This window comes from Grampus griseus (assembly GCF_964374135.1).
Source record: "Grampus griseus genome assembly, chromosome: 20".
In the NCBI taxonomy this organism is placed as follows: domain Eukaryota; kingdom Metazoa; phylum Chordata; class Mammalia; order Artiodactyla; family Delphinidae; genus Grampus; species Grampus griseus.
Genome location: NC_139014.1, coordinates 48,513,697 through 48,535,033, shown reverse-complemented (window position 1 = coordinate 48,535,033; position 21,337 = coordinate 48,513,697). Strand labels below are relative to the sequence as shown.

The 21,337-nt window shown below is 47.0% G+C and overlaps 2 protein-coding genes across 6 annotated transcripts in view; one reads left to right on the top strand and one right to left on the bottom strand.

The window, feature by feature from the left end:
* Positions 1–815: 815 nt before the first annotated feature.
* Positions 816–21,337, bottom strand: part of LOC309837961 (uncharacterized protein C17orf100) — a 65,422-nt gene continuing 44,900 nt past the window's right edge. The window contains exons 3-7 of one of the 5 annotated variants that reach the window (XM_082678853.1): positions 9,613–9,684; positions 5,984–6,117; positions 4,748–4,899; positions 3,164–3,298; positions 2,173–2,500 (exon numbers count right to left, since the gene is read on the bottom strand). The gene's annotated coding sequence lies outside the window, so the exon portion shown is untranslated. Of the gene's footprint in view, positions 1,221–2,172; positions 2,501–3,163; positions 3,299–4,302; positions 4,364–4,747; positions 4,900–5,983; positions 6,118–9,612; positions 9,685–21,337 lie in introns of those variants that run through there. The other 4 variants (XM_082678852.1, XM_082678854.1, XM_082678855.1 and 1 more) reach the window with 4 other exon arrangements.
* SLC13A5 (solute carrier family 13 member 5) overlaps positions 16,518–21,337 on the top strand; it is a gene marked incomplete at its 5' end in the record, with an annotated part of 22,794 nt that continues 17,974 nt past the window's right edge. Inside the window, one exon of the mRNA XM_082680017.1 lies at positions 16,518–16,619. Within this exon, the coding sequence (XP_082536143.1) occupies positions 16,518–16,619 (102 nt within the window). The remainder of the gene's footprint in view (positions 16,620–21,337) is intronic.

The window sequence follows — 21,337 nt, the reverse complement described above, 5'->3', positions numbered from 1 at the left end:
GTATCTAATCGCTCAGTGGGAATTGAAAAATTTGCAAATAATTGCAACCCCATCAGAGACATTTGGATTTTATATACTTCACCTTGGCATTTTTAAGGAGATTTAATTAGCTTCAATATTCACCTTTATTTTTTGTAAACACGATTAAAATATTAGTGAATAATTGGAGAATTTTGATTGTGGCTTTGCACATTTGTCTAAGCATATTAATTTATTTAAACTTTAGTGAGCATGCCGACTACATAACTCTACAGTACTTGCTCGATGTGTAGCAGCTTCTCACTAATACATGAGTAAGTCCCTCCTGATGTTCAGAAGGTCAGCAATCGAAAAGGGACCACTGAGGTAATGGGTAATCCTGACTCAGGGCACTTAGCCTGACGTGTGGCCATTTATCGGGATTCTTGGGGCTGCAAGGACGGTAGCTCCAAAACTTGTCCACATATTGGAATCACTTGGGAAACTTACCTGCCCAACTCCAGAGAGCGTGATTTCCCTGGTCTGGCATGTGGCTGTGACTTTGGAGTTTTTGAAAGGTCCCAGGTGATTCTAACGTGGAAAGAAGTTGGGAGCCACTGATGCAGGGGGAAAGGGCTGGTTCTGAGTTCTAGCCTTGGCCCTTTGCCTTCTCATATGAACAATAAGAGGATGGGGCACATGAGCTTCACTCAAGATTCCAGAAGTGTGGGACCCACCATGGAAGAAAGACGGGGCTGGGTTTCTGCAGGAGGAGAGCTGGGATCTGTGGGTGGAAGTCCCAGGAGGCCCCGAACTTCCTCCTGGTTACGACCCAGTCCCTGGATGAACCTGTCAGGGATGGAGGGGACCTGGCCCCAGCAGTGAGGCCGGGAGGGTCTAGGATTCAGTGAGCATGCAGCTCTCATGTTCCCCTGCGGGTGAGCTTGCAAGAAAGCCCATCTAAGCCAAGGTGCAGACAAGCTCTTCGTCCGGGCCAGCCCTGGGTAGCACACAGGAAGAGAAGGGGTGCCGGCCTGCCAGACAGAGGAACAGGATGGGAGGCTGCTTACATACCCCCCACCTCCACTTGCTCGAGAGACCCTCTCTCATGTGCATCTCCCACCCCCGGGGTCCTCAGAGCTTTCCCAGACCCCAGACACAGCTGTGCTAACAGAAGGATTCCAAAGCACCATATTGAGTGATGGCACAAGCAGGCTGAGAGAATTCTTGTGAAGTCTGCAAATGGAGTGAGAGCAGCTTTTCTGAGGAGGATAGTGGGATTAAGGAAAAGGTTCAGACGTGGTCTCCAGCCAACTACCAGCCTCCAAAATTCAGGTACCGAATGAGAGACAGTGGGTGGGGACAATAACTATCAGTGATAGGAGATAGCAGTGGCGAATGAATGCTTAAACATTTCCTGTGTTCCAGACATTATACTAAACATTTTACAGGCAGGATCCTTTTTAATCTGCCCGATGGCTCTGGTGTAAGGATTATTACCCCATTTTGTACCAATGGAAATGGAGGCACAGAGAGGTTAAGTACTTTGCTCAAGGTCACACAGTGATGTCAGAACTGGGATTGAAACCAGGGTGATCTCACTTAGGGGTCTATAAACCCAGACACCATCTACCTTATTTGACAGCTGGTGGGGATGGGGGTGACCCGGGTTAACTTCCTGATTCCCTTCCTCACCAGCTGGGCAAATTCTTTTTTTTTTTTTTTTTTTTGCGGTACGCGGGCCTCTCACTGTTGTGGCCTCTCCCGTTGCGGAGCACAGGCTCTGGACGCGCAGGCTCAGCGGCCATGGCTCACGGGCCCAGCCGCTCCGCGGCATGTGGGATCTTCCCGGACCGGGGCATGAACTCGCGTCCCCTGCATCGGCAGGCGGACTCTCAACCACTGCGCCACCAGGGAAGCCCTGGGCAAATTCTTTAATCCCTCTGACCTTTGCTTCCCACTTCTGTCTATCTCCAGGCAGTTTTATGAATAGCAACAACAGTGGAAAAAACTGTGCTTTCACACACATTGTCTCCTGTTGAGATCCCCCAGAATGGAGGGGGTGGTAGAGATGTCAAAGAGGGCTGCACAGGTGAGATGTTCCAGGGGCACAAGGATCAGTGATGGGGGCTATGGCGGTGGAATTGGAAATGACCATGAGTTTTTTCATCTACATCCTAATTGTCTTCCAAGATGTTTCCTCTTCCCGGGCTGGCCCACCCCTGCACCATCCCTTCCTTACATCTCAAAATTCCACAAGTTCTTCAAGGCCAACTCTGACATTATGACTGATACAGGACCTACCTCCTCTGTCTCTGGTTATGGTTGGCTGCTTGTCTGTCCGTTGCCCCAACTTGCCCTCAGCCAACCACGGGTGTAGGTGATTTGAGATTCATCACCTCTTTCATCAGACTCTTTCTGATTCATCACCTTCTTCCAGAGGGTCCCATGTGCTTGTGCCTGGTAGGCTGTGAAGCCCTGGGCTGTGCAGTAGTGGGCAGGTAAACGCTGGCTGAGCTGAACGGGTGTGCACAGTGCGGGTCTGAGATAATCAGAGCAGAAGTTAGAAATCTCCCTGCACCCTCACCTCCACCCCACCCCACCCCAGAACCCAAGGGCCCTCCAAACAGCAGCGGAGGCCATTTCCTTCTGAATTTTAAAGATAACTTATATTCTGTAACTAATGCAGAAATATGTTTGCTTTGAAAGCAGTTAGAATATTACAGACGAAGGAAAATTTCTTTTGGACCACCATGGCCGATCCTGAGCCATCACTACTTTTAACTGGAGTGTGTAACCAAGGCACATTCTGGTTGGCACAAAAGCCTGTCCCCGTTCCCACCGTGACATGAATCAGTGCTGCGGGCTTGCCTGATTTCATCATTCTGCCACCCGTCTTTGGCTGGTCACCAACCCCTCCCCAACCCCAACCCCATAAAAAAACTAGATGAGAAATGCTCTGTTGTGAGCTGAGAATTCCTCTCCAGGGCACTGCGGCTACCGGCTTGGCAGCGGTCAGGAGTTTCCGGCAGCCTCTTTTGTGTCCGGCCTGTGGGTCAGGGGAGTGGGGGAAGGGGTGTCACAGGGAACTAATCCCTCCGACGTGACTTGGCTGGGTTGCCCAGCGTGACCTGCCAACGGGAGGACGGAAAGGGGGAAGCAGAAATTCTAGGCTGGCCCAGGAAGCAGGAATAATAGTACATACCTCGATGCATTGTTTTGAGGATAAAATGAGAAATTGTGTGTGAAAGCTGTACGAGGTCACGGAAGACAGGAGAGAATATTAAAATGTTATTTCCATGGTTGACTTTGAGAAGGGATCTTGGTTAGGCTTTCTTCTCTTAAGGGATCGCTACGCTAAGGAAAATGATGTAACGACACACGTATTTTACCTCCCAGACAAAAATTACACGGTGGAATTGTGCACACTTCTGTCGGTCATGCCTTTAGAAAGATCCTGTGGTCAGAGTGGGCCTGAGTCCTGGGAGACATGATCATTGAGATTGCAGTCTCCCCAGGTACAATATGTTTGGGTGGGAGTCTGTTTTTCAGACCACAGGCAATTGCATCAAATGACTAGTCTCTGGATGGACTTCAAGCCTTGGGAATATCTGTGATTGTGTTTGGGGCAGATTCCAGGCCTGGCTGGGCTGCATAGTCAGGGGTGCCCTGCCTGCTCCTGCTTGGTTGGCATCCAAAGGGGAGGAAGCTTGTCATTAAACTCATGGGCAAGAAACAGCAACTTCATCGCCTTCTGTCTGCAACTGTGGTCCCAAGTATTTTTCCCTTCCATTCCTTCGGAGGTCTGTTTCCACACATTCTCAGCTCTTTTCCTGGTCAAAGCACCTCCTCATCTTCTCCCCCTACCGATGCGCATGCAATCGGCAATCCCAGCTCTCCTCTTTGTCTCCAGATGGTCATTGCTTCAGTGCCCCGAAGGCACATCTCAGGGTCAGTGTTCTAGGGCTTTCTGCCTCTTGCTGGTGACTTTCTAAATCTCAATCACGGAATGGCCACCTTAGTTGCTGCCAAATCTCATGTGACCCAGGACAAATGACCATGTACATTAAATCTTTTATTGTCACTTTTCTGGGGGGGCGGGCGGGGAAATGAAAGAGAAAAAATTTAGACCCTGAGCATCTTTCTGCTATCAGAAAAGCTTACTTCGTATAAGTCATGCTGACGAACAGCCACTCGTTTTAGAGAATAATTAGTGTCTTTTGGTTTTTAAAAATGGACCCCCCCTTACGACCTCATTTAACATTAATTATCTCCTAAGAATCTTATCTCCAGATACAGACACTTTGGGGGTTAGAGCTTCAAAATATGAATTTGAGAGGATACAATTCAGTCCTGACACCATCTGACAATGTTGTAAATTGTGCATTAAAAAGCCATAGGAATTCTAAAGAAATCAAGAGGGAGAAGAATGGTCTTTTGTATTTATCCATACACAATACAATTCTAAGCCTAACTACCAGAGTTAGATCAAATTTGACTGGATAAAGGCACATTCCCCTTGAGTCCCACCTCACTTCAGTCACTAGTTGCAAGTTCAGGGACTCCAAACCCTCCCACACTCCTGACTGGCTACAAATCCTGGGGTTCCCACTAGCTACTAAGGATACCAGCCACAAGCTTGGGGGTCCCCAGGTTACCCTCACTTCTTATCAGCTGGCTACAAGTCTGGGAGTTCCCACGACTCCCTCAGGTACGAGAATCCACTAGAATGAATCATAGAACTCAGGAAAGTGCTATACTTACGATTACAGTGTATCATAAAGGATACAAACCCGGCCCAGCCAAATGAAGAGACGCACAGGATGAGGTCTGGAGGCTCCCAGACGAAGAGCTTTCATGTCCTTAGGGATGAGCCACCCACCCAGCGGGCGGGTGTACGATTACCAGTTAGAACGTTGATATATAAAATGTTGAGAAGACCTGGGGAGGGAAAGGAGACATGGCTGGCAGTGATGTGGTAGGATTTGTGTAAGAGGGCTGCATGCTCATCTTTTATGATAGGAAGTCAAGAAATATTTTATAAACTTGGGAAGTCGCAAAATCGTAGTTTATTTTACTCAGAAATATGGGGAATTCCCTGGTGGTCCAGTGGTTAGGACTCCACCCTTCCACTGCAGGGGGCACGTGTTCCACCCCTGGTCCGGGAACTAAGATCCCACGTGCTGCATGGCGCAGGCCAAAGAAAAGAAAAGGAAAGAAATATAGAGGTAAATACTGGAATAAAGTGCTAGAAGTAGTGTTGCAAGTGTGTACTTCTGGGGGATGGGAAGAGGTGGGGTAGGTAGGGTGATTAATTGGTTGTTGAAATATCTGTTTAGTGCTGTTGAACATCTTGCTTTAGTTCCTTCTTTTTATTTTATTTATTTTTGGCTGTGTTGGGTCTTCGTTGCTGTGCGCGGGCTTTCTCTAGTTGCAGCGAGAGGGGGCTACTCTTCATTGTGGTGCGCGGGCTTCTCATTCCAGTGGCTTCCCTTGTTGTGCAGCATGGGCTCTAGGCACACAGGCTTCAGTAGTTGTGGCATGCGGGCTCAGTAGTTGTGGCTCATGGGCTCCAGAGCACAGGCTCAGTAGTTGTGGTGCACGGGCCTAGCTGCTCCGCATCATGTGGGATCTTCTCGGACCAGGGAACGAACCCACATCCGCTGCATTGGCAGGCAGATTCCCAACCACTGCGCCACCAGGGAAGCCCCTTTAGTTCCTTCTTGTCGCCATCTCGGCCCTTTCTAGTGGTACGAGGGCGCTGGGAGAGCCAAAGAGATAACAGGGTGCCGCAATGATGACCGTAAACAGCCAGATGGAAATGTCATTAGGAAAATGAACTCTGTTATCCTTCATTCCAGGGCCACTTCCATGTATGGCCGCTGATGGGAAGAGCAAGTAAGGCAGTGCAGATCACACCACACTGGCTGATTTGACCTCAACAGTAGCCTGCTTGGCAGGAAGAAACACCAGATATTCAGGGTAATCAAGAAATTCTAGGGCACACAGTTGGGAGAACACTCACATTTATATAAAATCCAAAGCTCCACCTCTGTCTCCTTCCTCCTCCGCCCGTACTTGGAGGGACGTCTGTACCATCCTCAGGGCAGATGAAAAGAACCACATATACAGCCTTCCAGATTAGGTCCATATAACCACCTTTTGCAAATATAGTAAGGGAAGTCGTTTAGGCATACTGGGAAACCTTCCCTTCTGCTTGCACAATTTCCCTTCTGTTGCATTCCTCTTGATTTCTTTTTTAACAGTTATATTCCAGTCTCTGTCCCTTTTTGGTTGGAGTTAAGCAACACTAGATTATTTACTTACATATTGTAAATGACAGCTGGGGTTCTGTTGATATCTTCTCTGCTATCCCTCTATTTTTTTCTGAAATTTCTAAGCAAAGACCTGACTTTCCAGTTTCCTATTTCTACTTTAAATAAAATTTGATCTTTCTATAAATTTTGTTTATTTTTTGAAATAATCCCCTCACTTATTTTATATAAGTAAAAGCATTATTATTAATATTTTAAAATGTCAAAGTAAAAAAAAAATCTGTTCACCCACTACTCAGCTTAAGAAAACATTAGAAATAATAGTTGAAGTCCCCTGTGTCCTCCAGGTCTGTTGCCCTGCATTCCCATATATAACTACTCTCCTAAATTTGGAGCTTATTATTCCTTGGCATGGCCTTTAGACACTTACTACGTATGTTTGGACCCATAAACAACATATAATATTGTTTTTGCATACTGCTAAACCTTGTATAAGTCGAGTTAAAATGTATATAATACTACAAATAAACAAATTAAAAACTCCTTTGACCCTCTAGCCCTTTCAAGTAAATCTCTCTCTTTTTTTTTTTTACAATTGAACTTCTGTAAAGAGAAGTCTCATCTTGCTTGTTTCCATGCATCATCTCCCGTCCTCTCCTTACCCTACTGCAGTCTGGCTTCTGCCTCTGCTGAACCCCATTCCATCTACAGTTACCTTATTGTCCACTTGACAATCTGCACTGTGGGGATTCTGAACAACTTCATATAAAAAGAATTATACAACTTAATTCAGAGGGCTAGAACTCTATACGGCATCTTTTTTTTTTTTTTTTCCGGTAAGCGGGCCTCCCACTGCTATGGCCTCTCCCGTTGCCGAGCACAGGCTCCGGACGCGCAGGCTCAGCGGCCATGGCTCACAGGCCTAGCCGCTCTGAGGCACGTGGGATCTTCCCGGACCAGGGCACGAACCCGTGTCCCCTGCATCGGCAGGCGGACTCTCAACCACTGCGCCACCAGGGAAGCCCTCTATACGGCATCTTTAACAACGAAATGCAATGTGCTATAAAAGGGGCGCATTTTACTAAAGGGAAGACCCTCCCAACAAATATTTTTATCTTTTCTATTGATGGATGTATCTGAAAGAAAGAGAGAGGGGGCAAAAAAGGACTTGCCATTCAGCAAGAAGGGAACTGAATAATTAGAGCAAAGGGGAAAATTTGAATCCTCACTCAGCAAATCTGTGTTTTCAGATTTGCCAATCAAGGCCACCATTACTATTTCATGGCACAAAACTTTGGACCCAGCATCCATTTGGAAAAGGGATCAAAGTTCACATTTTCATTCAGACCTGCCTTGTATACACAGTGATAAAAAGATCCCTAACTTAAAAACACCCAGTTCTTTTTCATCCCTATGCTGCCCTAACTATCCCTCTATACCCCTCCCCCCAAAGATGACCTTTGGAGACTAAATATTCAACAAGTGGGACATTAGCTATTCTTCTTTGTCTGAAATATTTTTTTTTCCTTTATTTTATACCTGGAGCATCACGAATGTTTTTCTAGTGTTAAATATATGCAGGCCCCTTTAAAAATATTATGAGCATTTATTTTGCAATATTTAAAATATGTTAAAAACTATAAAGGAAAATATGATAAACATCTCTGTATTCACACACAGTTAAAATGATAAAACATTTCAGATATAGTTGCAGCTCTCCTCTCTAATCACAGCCCTCCTCCCTACCAGGTTAAAACCAGACTGAATATGGTGTTCATTTATCCCTCTAGTCTTTATACTTTTACTATTTCTGTTTGTATCCTTAAGCAAAATATAGTATTATATTGCATATTTAAAATGTTATAAGCATTATCACTCTGTAAGTCTCCTTCTGTAACTTACTTCTTTCACCAAATATTATAAAGTTTTCACCAAATACTTATAAGCTTCATTTATATTTATGTGTATACCTCTAATTCCTTCATTTTTCCTGCTATATAAAAATCTGGCATGAAAATATCCCAATTTATTTATTTATTCTCTTGTTATTGGATTTTTCAAATTTTTTGTTCTTGAAAACACTATTACCATAACTTTCTTTTATATGTCTCCTGTACATATGTGCAGATTTTTTTTCCTAGGACAATGATCTTTGAACTTCTTGTGCACTCATTATCCTAAAATTACCCAAAATTACCCTAAGGTAATTTTGGAAAAATTATGTATCTCTTTCCACATTTTAAGTTGTCATCTAAATTTTTTATCATAAGTTTATTAAAAAATGTTTTTATTTATTTAAAAAAATTTTATTTTATATTGGAGTATAGTTGATTAACAACGTTTTGTTAGTTTCAGGTGTACAGCAAAGTGATTCAGTTATACATATACATGTATCTATTCTTTTTCAAGTTCTTTTCTCATTTAGGTTATTATAGCATAAGTTTAAATACTAATTTGAGCCATATGAATCTGCCATATTTGTAGGTTGAAAATGGTTGAATATTAACAATTTCATATAGTTCAAACTGATAGTTGCAAAGAATGTCATGTCTGGTTATTATAAATATCATTTAAAAATAAAATTGTTACTTCACTTTTCAACATGTATCCAATGGAATCTAAATATCATAGTAATTTGATACATGCTATTATCCACTTTATTTATTTATTTTTTTAAATTTATTTTTGGCTGCGTTGGGTCTTCGTTGCTGTGTTCGGGCTTTCTCTAGTTGCGGCGAGCGGGGGCTGCTCTTTGTTGCGGTGCACGTGGGGTTCTCACTGCGGTGGCTTTTCTTGTTGTGGAGTACAGGCTCCAGGCACACGGGCTTCAGTAGTTGTGGTGCACGGGCGTAGTTGCTCCCCCGTGGCATGTGGGATCTTCCCGGACCAGGGCAAGAACCCGTGTCCCCTGCATTGACAGGCGGATTCTTAACCACTGAGCCACTAGGGAAGCCCTCCACTTTAAAATTACTCAAATAAACTCTTCCTTGACAGACCAAAATTTTATCTAGTTATGTTTCTCATTTATCTTATATTTCCATTCCATTTAGTTAATAAAATCTCTGTTAACATATTTTTTATTTGAAGTCTTCTACTGCTCTCCCAACCATATTTTTCCACAATAAAAATATGTGTACAAATTGAAATACTCATGTTTCAAAATTTTTTATGAAAGTAAGGCTCTAAGAGTTAAAATTTTCTTCTGCTTTAAGTTATGACAGTAATTATTAGTATATACTTAACCAAAGCAACATAAATATGAGATTTTTATAAATAATTATTATATATAAAAAGTGAAATTTGATTGCAAAGGCAGTTCAATAAGGTCGATGGCGCTTAATTTGTTAGCGGTTAGCCATGGATGAATGTTACTTATTACCTGGTGGAGGCAAGATTCAGCATCAATTCTATCCTCATTTTCTGTTATAGATGTAGGCTCTGAGCAACTTTGCTGAGGTAAATAGATAGGAATAGAAGATTTTTAAGAGCAGAGTTTCTTACTTCAATGAACTTTCCCAAGTTGCACCAAATTCACTAAAAATCGCATAATGATCTATCATAGAAAATTGTTTTGGATGTTGTATCATTTGGCAGCCTGATTTGGTTCTCACTCAATTTCACTGACAGCAAAGAACTGGAAAGCACCTGGCTCAGAAAAGCATTTGCTGCTCAGACTTTTAGCGTCATTTTCCTGTTCAACTTTCAAGAATTCCACCAAAAAGTCTTTATTAGGATTTTCAAATGATAATTAAATACCTCTTTCACCATAGAAGCATCTCTTAAGACTCAATATACTCAGAAAGACTTGGGAAAATGAAAATATTGTTAATTGTAATACATCTTACAATTTCAATACATCTGTTACAATGGACAGTTATTTTCTGTTATCATGAGATTCAACTATACATGTGTCAAAATATTGAAGCTACAAATTTAGCACAGTTGGCTTATGGGAAACATCCTCTATATAACCTAATTGGCAAAGTCAGTATTTATTGTCAAAGTAATCATCCAAATAAGACTTATTTTGTATGAAAAAAAGTCTGATTTCACTTTCCAGTTTGAAGAGCTATGTTAATTTATATCCCTGTAACAACCATCTCACTTCTGAATTCTTGTAACTCAAGTAACCAAGCTCATATAACTCAAATAAGTTGATCCCATTTCCACACACACCACTTCTAAAAGATGTTAAGTGTAGTGCCCTGGACTTAACATTTATCACGTGTGGTAGGTCAGATTATTTGTGCACAATTATTAATTCCCTTCCCATCTTTGCAATCCTTCCCTGCAGACAGAGTACAATTCCCACCCTGTTGACTTTGGACTTGGCCACGGGACTTGCTTTGGCTAGTGGAAGCGGGGAGATGAGGTACGCTGTACCTGAGCAGAAGCTCTAGAGGTGCTGCGAGTTCCCACCAGCACTCTTGCTCCTGCTCTCCGCCTTGGGAACAGCGTGTCCTGAGAGCGTCCTCTTCCTCAGTCTGGGTCTCGGAATGAGAGAGCAAGTGAAGCAGACCCACAGTTCAGAAACGAGAAGAGTGTGGAGCTGCCCACAATCTACCCACAGCCGGGAGCAGAGTTGGAAAACCGCAGACTCCCAGCCGACTTGCAGCTCTGGAGTAAATATTTGCTGTTGCAAGCTGAACCTGGCGAAAACTGACCAACGCTCTCTTCTAATGGCAACATCCTATACTCTGAGCGAATCAAGCTGAATTTTGGTTGCTGAATTTTTAGCAACCAAAACTTGTTTACAAATAAAACAGTGTTCCCAAGTTAAAGCCTGGAGACAAGCGATGCCTGCTTTTAGTAGCAGTGACCAGTCCTTGTAGCTGCTCTATCCATAGAAATACTTACACACCCTGCCCAAATAGACACAAATAGACTCGAATAAAAGTATCTAAAGTTTAAGAAAAACTATTCACCAATTGCATTCCTAGGCATGTTTTATGCATGTCACCCTCTCAACAGTAATACCATTCTCTTTGCTACAATATCAGCCATAAAAATATGAATTGGGAGGGATGGGATTCATTAGTCTAAAGTTTATTTTTTACCTACTGCAATTTTAAAAGGGTTTTTAAATTTTAACATAGTTTAATTTATAAGGAGTTGCAAAAAGAGTACAGAGAGTTCCCATTCTGCAGACTGCCCCACCACAGCATTCCATACAGACACAGCATGTTATTAAAAGCAGGAAACTGACATTGGTACAATCCTAACAACTCAACTACAGACTTTATTTGGTTTTAATGATTTTTACATGCAGTGTGTGTGTGTGTGTGTGTATGCGGGTGTGGGTGTAGTTCCATGAAACGTTATCACGTGGATAGATTAGTATGTCCATCACTACAGTTAGGATATAAAACTGCTCAGTCACCTTTTTATAGCCACATTCTCCCCCAACCCTGACCCCTGGCATCTACTGGTCTGTTCCACCTCCCTCTAGTTTTTTTCACTTGCGGAATGTTATATAAATGGAATGCTGTACGTAACATTTTGTGATTGGCTTTTTACTCTCCGCATAATGCCCTTAAGATCCATCCAAGTACGTTCTTTTTCTTTCTTTCTTCTTTCTTGTTTTATACTGCTGAGTAGTATTCCAGCTGCGTGGATAAAGTGCAGCTTCTTTACCACTCACCCGCTGAAGGGCACATGGATTGTTTCTAGCTTGGAGCTATCGTAAATAAAATTCCTCTGAACATTCACATATAGGTTTTTGTGTGAACATGAGTTTTCACTTCTCTAGCATAAATTCCCAGGTGTGTGATGCTGGGTTTTATGGTAAATGTATGTTTGACTCTATAAGAAACCACCGAACTATTTTTCAGAGTGTTTCCGCTATTTTATATTCCCACCAGCAATGAATGAGAGACGCGGTTGCTACACGTCCTCATCAGTACTTTGTCAGTATTTTCTGGTAGATAAATTTGCACGTATCAATTGAATTCCCATTTCAATTGATGAGAATCGGGAAAAACTGAATGACTCGTGGATTAAAAAATCGGAAATAACTTTATTAATTTGTTACATATTATGATCAAACTTTTGTTATGTGTTTAACATATTTAGTGAAAGAAAAATGCCTCTACTGCTAAAAACTAATTAGTTTAGCAGCTGCCAGTAGGCACTGGTTAGTCCATGTAATCTTTCTTGCGTAGCAAGTTTCCATCTAAGCCTGGGTCTACTTCTAGGCTCTTCATTTTACGCTACTCATCTATTTTTCTATCTTCATGCCAATAGCTAATGGTTACGTCAGTTACTATCACTTAGTGAGTCTTATTCTGATAAGACTCATTTCCCCCCCTCCTCAGAAGTGTCTTATCTATTCTCGGCTCCTTGCAAAAGTTTGAACTTTAGATTTAGCTTGTCAAATAAAAATTCTGTTGGGATTTTCATTGGAATTGAAATGAATTTATAGATTAATTTGAGAGGAATGCATATCTTTACAATGTTTAGTCTTCCTACCCATGAACTTGGTATAATCTTTCCAGTTATTAGCTTATTTTTGTTGTCGCTGCACTTTAGTCTCCAGTATTCCTGAATTATCTCAGGATTTTTCTCAACGATTTGAACACTTTATCATTCATTGGTGATTCTGACTACCTTCCACTGCTGCCTGGCACATTTTTATTCAGCCTTGAAGTCTCAGCTCAAATGCCACCTCCTGGGTGAAGCCTTCCCCATTGTTCCTGACACTAAGAGTATTTTGCACATAATTGCAAGAGCAAATATTTCTTGATTGTTGATGATATGCCAGGGCACTGGTAAGCATTTTCTGAGCATTAACTCATATAATCTTCAAAGCAACCTTCTCAAATCAAAGTTGGTGTTATTTGTGAAAAAATAAGCTCAGAGAGGGCAACTTGATAAGGCACACAGCCAGGATGAGATTAGGGGCAGGACATGCATCCAGGCGGTCCAGTTCTAGAGTCCACGCTCTAACCACGTATACCCCCTGTAAAGTGAAATCGAGTCCCCTTAAAACCGAGTTCCCCTGCTGAGTTTATGATTAACCTCTCTATCCAAAACTTTATTCTCTTTCTTGTCCTGCCCCTGTTCCCCTTAGGATTGAGGAGGATCAAAGAAAAGGGGGATTGAAACCGAGCAGGACCCTGTGGGGTCCTCCTGGGTAAAAAAGCCCCTCCGTACCCATTTCTTTTTTGTAGCAAAAGGCTTTGGTCTCCTAGGTCTTCCCTGAATTCCAAAGAGCAGACTCAAGCAGTTATTAATTAGGGAAGTGAGGGAACGCAGGAACAGAGGAAAAGCAGTCAAGAAACAATAGGTCAGCAATAAAACAGGGTACTAGTTCCTCCTCGAGGGATATATATACAATCTGACACACATCTTTGAATTGTTCTGCAAGAACTAAGACCCCCCCGCCCCCACCCAGGTGGAGGATGGGGTACATGTTGACCACAAGCACATAGACCCCAGACTAGTTGGAACCAGAAGGTTGACGATCAAGAGTCGCAAGACACCACATTGTTACCCCACCAACAACAACCAATCAGAAGAAAGTCATGTCCCCTGCAACCCTCATCCCAAATGTTGCCTTTAAAAACTCTTCCCCAGGCTTCCCTGGTGGCACAGTGGTTGAGAGTCCGCCTGCCGATGCAGGGGACACGGGTTCGTGCCCCGGTCCGGGAAGATCCCACATGCCACGGAGCTGCTAGGCCCGTGAGCCATGGCTGCTGAGCCTGCGCGTCCGGAGCCTGCGCTCCGCAACGGGAGAGGCCACAACAGTGAGAGGCCCGCAAAGAAAAAAAAAAAACTCTTCCCTGAAAGCCATTGGGGAGTCTGGGTCTTTTTGAGCATGAGCTGCCTATTCTCCTTGCTTGGCACCTGCAATAAACACCACACTTCACCACAGCCTAGTGTCAGTAGACTGGCTTTGCTGCGTGTTGGGCTAACGGACCCAAGTGCGGTTGGGTAATAAAAGCAGTTGTATTACTGTAAGGAACTGGTTTACTTAGAGGAAATACAATTATTTTTAAGGCAGGACGAGAAACATTTTAAACATAAAATTCTCTCTCTGCCTGTTTGAGCCACTACTTTCGTCCCTTTAATGTGCATTGTGCATCTGCATTATACATTAACTAGACCCCCTTAGAAGACACAGGAATGCCTACTCGCCAAAAAAAAGGGGGGGGGTATTTTCTCCTGGCGCCAGCAAGGTAACTCCTCAGGAGATAACATTCCTCTTTCAACCCTGTAAGGGGTCACAGTAACCCACTACTTGCCTTGTTGGACTACGTAAACCGTCAACATGTTACTTTGATGTATAACCCTTTGTCTCAAAAACTTAAGTGCCTGGACCTCTAACAGGAAAAGCAGTCCTCAGAGCTTTCTGAAAGACTATTTCCTGGGTTTTAATCCTCAGGTTGGCTGTAATAAAAATTTCCATTTCTTTCTTAGATTGACTATTGATTGATTTTTTTCATTGACAACTTGCATTCACTCACGCATCCCAGAGAAAAAGTTTTGAGTGCACATATCAGATCAGGCACTGTAAAAGGTGCTGGTTGGACATATGGTGATGAATAAAACAAACGTTAAATAAAAATCACACCAATGGGGCTTCCCTGGTGGCGCACTGGTTGAGAATCTGCCTGCCAGTGCAGGGGACACGGGTTCAAGCCCTGGTCCGGGAAGATCCCACATGCCGCGGAGCAACTGGGCCAGTGAGCCACAACTACTGAGCCTGCGCGTCTGGAGCCTGTGCTCCGCAACAAGAGAGGCCACGATAGTGAGAGGCCTGCACACCGTGATGAAGAGTGGCCCCCGCTTGCCACAACTAGAGAAAGTCCTCGCACAGAAACGAAGACCCAACACAGCCATAAATAAATAAATAAAAATTTAAAAATCACACCAATAATTAAACAGGTACAAACAGTGCTAAGTGCCCTGGGATGGGGGGAGACAGGGAAACCCAGGTTTAGATGAATGAGAATTACAAAGGGGGAGGACAGAAGAAAGATACAGGAAGGGTTTGGGGGAATACCTGTCCTTAGGTGGAGGTCACAGGAGGAGACTCGTGAATTTGATTTAGGATGTGTTGAGTTTTAGGGCCTGAGGCACATCCAGGCTGGAAAAAGTTGGAAATATGGAGAATCTGGGACTCTGGCACCAGGGCTGGGTTGAAGACAGAGGATACTAATCACTAAGGAACAGGCTGTGGTTAAACCACAAACAGAGGTAGGCCTCCCCCAAAGAAAGCTACAGAATGTGAAGCCCGGCAGGCAGAGGAGGAGAAGGGAGGAAAGAAGAAAGTGATAGGGGTGGCGGTGCCTGCAACCTTGTACCTCCAGCGCACAAAACAGGGCTTAGCACAGAATAGGTGCCCAGTACTTGTCCGCAGGAGGCGGGCCGAGTGAATGAACGACCCTCCCAGGGCAGCCTTGGTTAAGTCCCTTCCCCTTGGGACCCTCGTTTCCCCTGTAGAATGGCAGTAGCTGCCGCTGTCAGGCGGGCTCAGTCCGCCTTCCGCGCACGCAGGGCCAGCTGGGCGTCGGCGGGCTGCGCCAGTGTCCGCTGGAGGGCGAAAGCACGCCGGGCTGCGGAGGACGGTGGCCTCACCTCCTCCGCGATCGCTGGAGAGTGCCCGGGATGCGCTGGGTGGGAGACGGCGCGCTGGGGACGAGTCCTGTGCCCAGAGCAGCGCGGACACTGCAGGGAAGCTGAGGGTGAAGGGGGGGGGCGGGAGGGGAGACCCGCGGAGCAGACGGCCATGGGCGCGCGGTGGGTCGCTGCGGGAGACCCCTCCAGGGTGAGAGTGGGAGGGGCAGGAGTAACCAGGTGAAAAGGAGGGAGAGGTTGGGGAGACGGATCCGAAAGACTCAGAAACCGCTAGGGACTTTCACCTGGGACCCCGGCAGGGCCCAGGAAGGGCAGGTGCGGATGCAGAGGGGGCGCCGTACGCCTAAGCCCGCAGACTGAATGACCAATCACTCCCGCTTGGCCGTCCGCGGGAGCCTGTCTAGGGCACCGCAGGAAAGTCTCGGAGAGCCAGGAGGTGCCAGGGCCCAGACCACTCCTGGAGGGCCCGCCAGAAGCGCTGGAGTCCGTGGGCGCCGCCCGCCTCCGCCCAGAGGCAGAGTTGGGGGCAGGCTTGTCACACCGACCCCGCGGGATTGGCCCCGCCCCGGGGCCGCGGGGAGGCCCCACCATGGGAGGCGGAGTTCCCGCCGCCCCCTCCAACCCCCTGGACTGCGGCCCCTTCTTAAGCCCGTGAAGCTACTGGCTGCCCCTCTCTCGCCTCTCCCGCCAGACTCCCTCTCCGCGATGGCCTCCGCACTGAGCTATGTCTCCAAGTTCAAGTCCTTCGTGATCTTGTTCGTCACCCCGATTCTGCTGCTGCCACTCATCATTCTGATGCCCGCCAAGGTCAGTTGCGTCTCTGGGCAGCCCCTTGGATTCTGGGCGCCGGGTGCCCAGCAGCAGGCACCGAACCCGGGAGCATTAGGTGGAGCGCACGGATTCCCGGGGGCGGGCACGGCTCCCCTGGGGCACGGAGGCTCAGGAGCTCCGGGTGCTATGGGAGGCACCCTGCAAAGAATTCTGACAGGCATGGATCTTGGGGTTCACAGATCCCAGGGCGCAAGAACTGTTTTGGCAAGCACAGAAACCCAGAAGTTAGCACCGATCTTGGCCACACAGCCCCTCTATAGGCTCAGAATCTCCCCAGAGTGCATAACCCGGTCCCCAGGCCCCCCAAATGCCACCTGTACCAAGAGGGAGCCTGGGGGCTTGTCTTTCCCTTCTTTCTCCTGTCTCTTCCCTTGGGGAATGGGGACTTCCCAGCTGTAGGTGGCTTCCGAGGCCAGTCGGGGACCTACACGGAAAGATCATCACCTAAGTGAACCCTGAGTGCCATCTTTGTCCCTCTCTGGCCCTCCTTTGAGCCTCGGTTTCCCTGTCTATGATCCACATTTCTTTCCAGCTCTGAAACCTGGGCAGCCACAGCTGAGTCAGAAACCTGCTCCCAGCTGAAAGGCAGGTCAGGTCTGCCTGCTTTTGCTCACTGCCCGCTGTGGAGGCGGCAGGAGGTGGGACACGGTCCCAGAGCTCACGCCTTGGGTGGCACGACGCAGGGTCTCTGGGAAGCCGTGTCCCAAGCCCTGGCCTCCTGGTGCTCCCAGGAGGGAAGCGGAGAATGAATGGCCTTGGCCACAGGGTGGGGGCGGTGCGGGGAGCCTGGGCCCGGGCCCTGCTGGGCAGTGCGAGGCCTGTTTGGCAGAGGCCCGAGCCCTTTGAAGGCTTTTGGCTGCTGCCTGCTCCTTCCTCATTCCCTCTTTCCACCTTTCACTCTCAGCCCAGACAGGAAACCTCAGCTCCCCCCAGCCCAAGCAGGTTTGGGAAACGGAGGAGCTCTTTAGGGGATGTTCTGAGGGCAGTCCTAGAGGAATGGGGTTGTACTGGGATATCGGGAAGCCAATCTTTGAGAGAACTGGACTTCCACCTTTCACCCATCCTTGTGATTTTATTATTTATTTATTTTACTTTTGGCTTTGTTGGGTCTTTGTTGCTGCACGCGGGCTTTCTCTAGTTGCGGCGGGTGGGGGCTACTCTTTGTTGCCGTGGCGGGCTTCTCATTGCAGTGGCTTCTCTTGCTGCGGAGCACGGGCTCTAGGCACGCGGGCTTCAGTAGCTGTGGTTTGTGGGCTCTAGAGCGCAGGCTCAGTAGTTGTGGTGCACGGGCTTAGTTGCTCCGCGGCATGTGGGATCTTCCCGGACCAGGGCTCGAACCCGTGTCCCCTGCGCTGGCAGATGGATTCTTAACCACTGCGCCATCAGGGAAGCCCCATCCTTGTGATTTTAGCCAAGCCCCTGCGTTCTCTGGGCCTTGGTGTTCTTGTCTGTACGATGGGGCAAGGTGGTTTTGTTGTTGACATTTTATGGCTTTTGGTGCCAAAAGAGATTATCCTGGTTCCTAGGATGGGGGAGGGGGAGGCTGGGAGGAGCCCTTGGGTGGGCTGAACACAGACCCTGGATGGGCCAAGGACAGCAGATCCAACTAGAGTGGTTCTTTAGTTTCCACACCAACTGTGATCGGCCATATTTCCTCTGTAGAAAAAGATTTGGGGCTGTTATCATCTGTGGGAGGGAGCCAGGCAGGAGAGCTGTGATTTTAGTTCTGCTGGTGGGAGTGAGGTTCCCTGGACATCAATTATGGTAGCTTTGCTGACCTTCCTGCTCCAGAAGAGTATGACCGAGACCCCACCACCACCCCTGCCCATCCCACCCCCCCCCACACACAGGTGGCCCTGAGCTGGGACCCTCAATTCAGGCTGTGAATGCATGTCATTGACCTGCCCCGGGAGTGAGAATCAGGTGAGGGAAGAGGAGGTATCAGTAAAGGTCGTTCCAGGGGCTGACTTCATGTGCTTTCTCTCCCAGTGGTGCAGGTGACTGGGAGCCAGAACCCTGTCTGCTTGTTTTCTCCCTGTGTGCTTCTGTTTTGGTCACCCTGAAGAGCTCCCCGTCCCCACCCACGGCCACAAAGTTTGCAAGGAAACCCAGGGCAGGGGCAGAGCAGCGGGGAAGCTGGCGAGAACTTGGCAGCCTGGGCGGCACTGTCCAAGCGGGGCGGCGACTCCCTGTCACCCTCTGCCAGTGCCCGGGCCCCTCTCCTGCAGGCTTTCTTCTTTTCCTCTTCTCCTGCACCTTGCTTCCTTCCTGTCTTCATCTCTGCTCCACTTTTCTGCCTGTTCTCTGGGTTCTTTCTTTAATAAAAATAGCTTTTTATTAAATAAAAAAGTAGATTCATTGTGTTATTAAATTTATGTATTTTTTTAATTAATTAATTTATTTTTTTGCGGTACGCGGGCCTCTCACTGTTGTGGCCTCTCCTGTTGTGGAGCACAGGCTCCAGACGCGCAGGCTCAGTGGCCATGGCTCATGGGCCCAGCCACTCCGCGGCATGTGGGATCTTCCCAGACCGGGGCACAAACCCGCGTCCCTCACATCGGCAGGCGGACTCTCAACCACTGCGCCACCAGGGAAGCCCTATATATTATTTTTAAAGTCTGTGAAGTATAAAGTAAAAATGAAAAGACTTTCAAATCCCATAAGACACATACACAGTATGTTCTCTTAGCTACAATTTTCCATTAAGCACTATGTCATGGACGCCCTTATTTGTTAATAATTAGGTAAATAATGAGCCATGGTTTTCTCCAGTTGTGCACTTAACGTATTTTTTGAGCCCCACTATGTGCTCTCCACTGTGCTGGGTGTGGACTTTTAAATCCCACTGTCCACTGTGAGCTCAGCTTGCAGTGCTCCTCCGGCCACATTCTCAGCTGCAGGGAAGGCTCTGAACTGACCAAGAACTGGGCTCCCATCTGCAGGTAGAATCCATCTCATTCTGCACGGTGACCAACCCCTCCTCAGGCTTCCCCAAGGTCACCTGTCCTATTCTGCTCTCTCCACAACACTCTGGGAGCATTCTAGACGAGGGAGGGTCAAGTTTGCTGACTGGTAGTATTCAGGGATGGGGCACCCTCCTGGGCCTCCTGATAGGAGCATGGAAGTGAGAGGGCAGTTATCCTGTGTCTTTTCTGTTGGTTACTTCTGGCGCCTCTAGGAACTGTCCCGGGAAAACTGGTTACACATGTCACCTGCCGCTTCTAAGTTCAGATAATAAAAAAATCACTTTCTGTGTGCCATATGTTAAGAATGGGTACTTTTAAATCCTCAATTTACAGGTGAGGACATGAAACAAGCAGGGAGAGGGGCCAGGGTTGGGAGTGGGAGGAATATTTTATCAAAGACATTGTTGGGAATTGTTCTCACATGATGATAAGGAGAGAGGGCTTCCCTGGTGGCACAGTGGTTGAGAGTCCGCCTGCCGATGCAGGGGACGCGGGTTTGTGCCCCGGTCCGGGAAGATCCCACATGCCGCGGAGCGGCTGGGTCCGTGAGCCACGGCCGCTGAGCCTGCGCGTCCGGAGCCTGTGCTCCGCAACAGGAGAGGCCACAACAGTGAGAGATCCGCATACCGCAAAAAAAAAAAAAAAAAAAAAAAAAAGACATTGTTGGGAATTGTTCTCACATGATGATAAGAAGAAGGAGAGTGAGTTTTAGACAGTATTACCATTTTAAAATTCTCTACAGCACACCCTCTTATTGCCCCCCCCTGCAGCGGACCATTCCTACCTCTCTCTCCCTTGACACCAAGGCCCAGAGAAGGCGTAACTGAAGGCCACACAATGGCAGACAGCAGACGCTGATCAGGCCTGCCCGGTGTCAAAGCCTGGTCTTCTAACCACGTTGCTATCCTGCCTTGAGCCCAGAGGCTTCAACCAGCATTGATTCTCCCCTCTTTCCCAACAAAGGCACATCTGACAAAGTTTGGAGACATTTTTTGTTGTCACAACTGGAGAGTGCCACTGGCATCTAGCAGGGTGGAGGCCAGAGATACTGCCAAACATACTACCATGCACAAGACAGGCCCCCACCCCCCACCAACACAGAATCATCCAACCCAAAATGTCAGTAGTGCCGAGGCTGAGAAACCCTGCATTAGACAGTAGAGAGGTGTCCTGGGGTTCTCATGGGCTGCCGAAGAAAGATTTATTTTTATCACTGATAACACAATCCAGACAAAGAATGTCTCAGCCTTTGTGTGATGTTCCATGCGTATAATATGTGTTATCTCGGGTGGTGATAAACAGTGATTGTGTGCAGGTACGTTTTCCCAGCAGTGTTGTCACAGCCCGTGCTGTGCTGGTCCGTTTCTCTAATCAGCATCTGCAGTGTCCCTGGGGTTTCAGGCCTGTGCTGGATGCCGAGTGACACGGATTCTGCCCTCCACTGCTCACTCCACTGTTCAGTGTTCAATGGTGGGTGAAATATAATGCCAACCCAGTGTGCTAATTGCTGCGGGTGGGGGTGTGCATAGAGGAAGGACACAGACCCAGACTAGGGGCAGCAGTGAACTGAGCCCCAAGCACTCACTCCAGGCCAAAGGAATGATGTCATGTGTGAGAGCAGCTGTGGAGGCGGAGCATCTGCCTTAGTTCCCACCAGTGCCCTGGGGTCTCAGGAGCTCGGGGTGGGAATGGCCCATTCCCACGGGAGATGTGGCTGGAGGGCCCTGC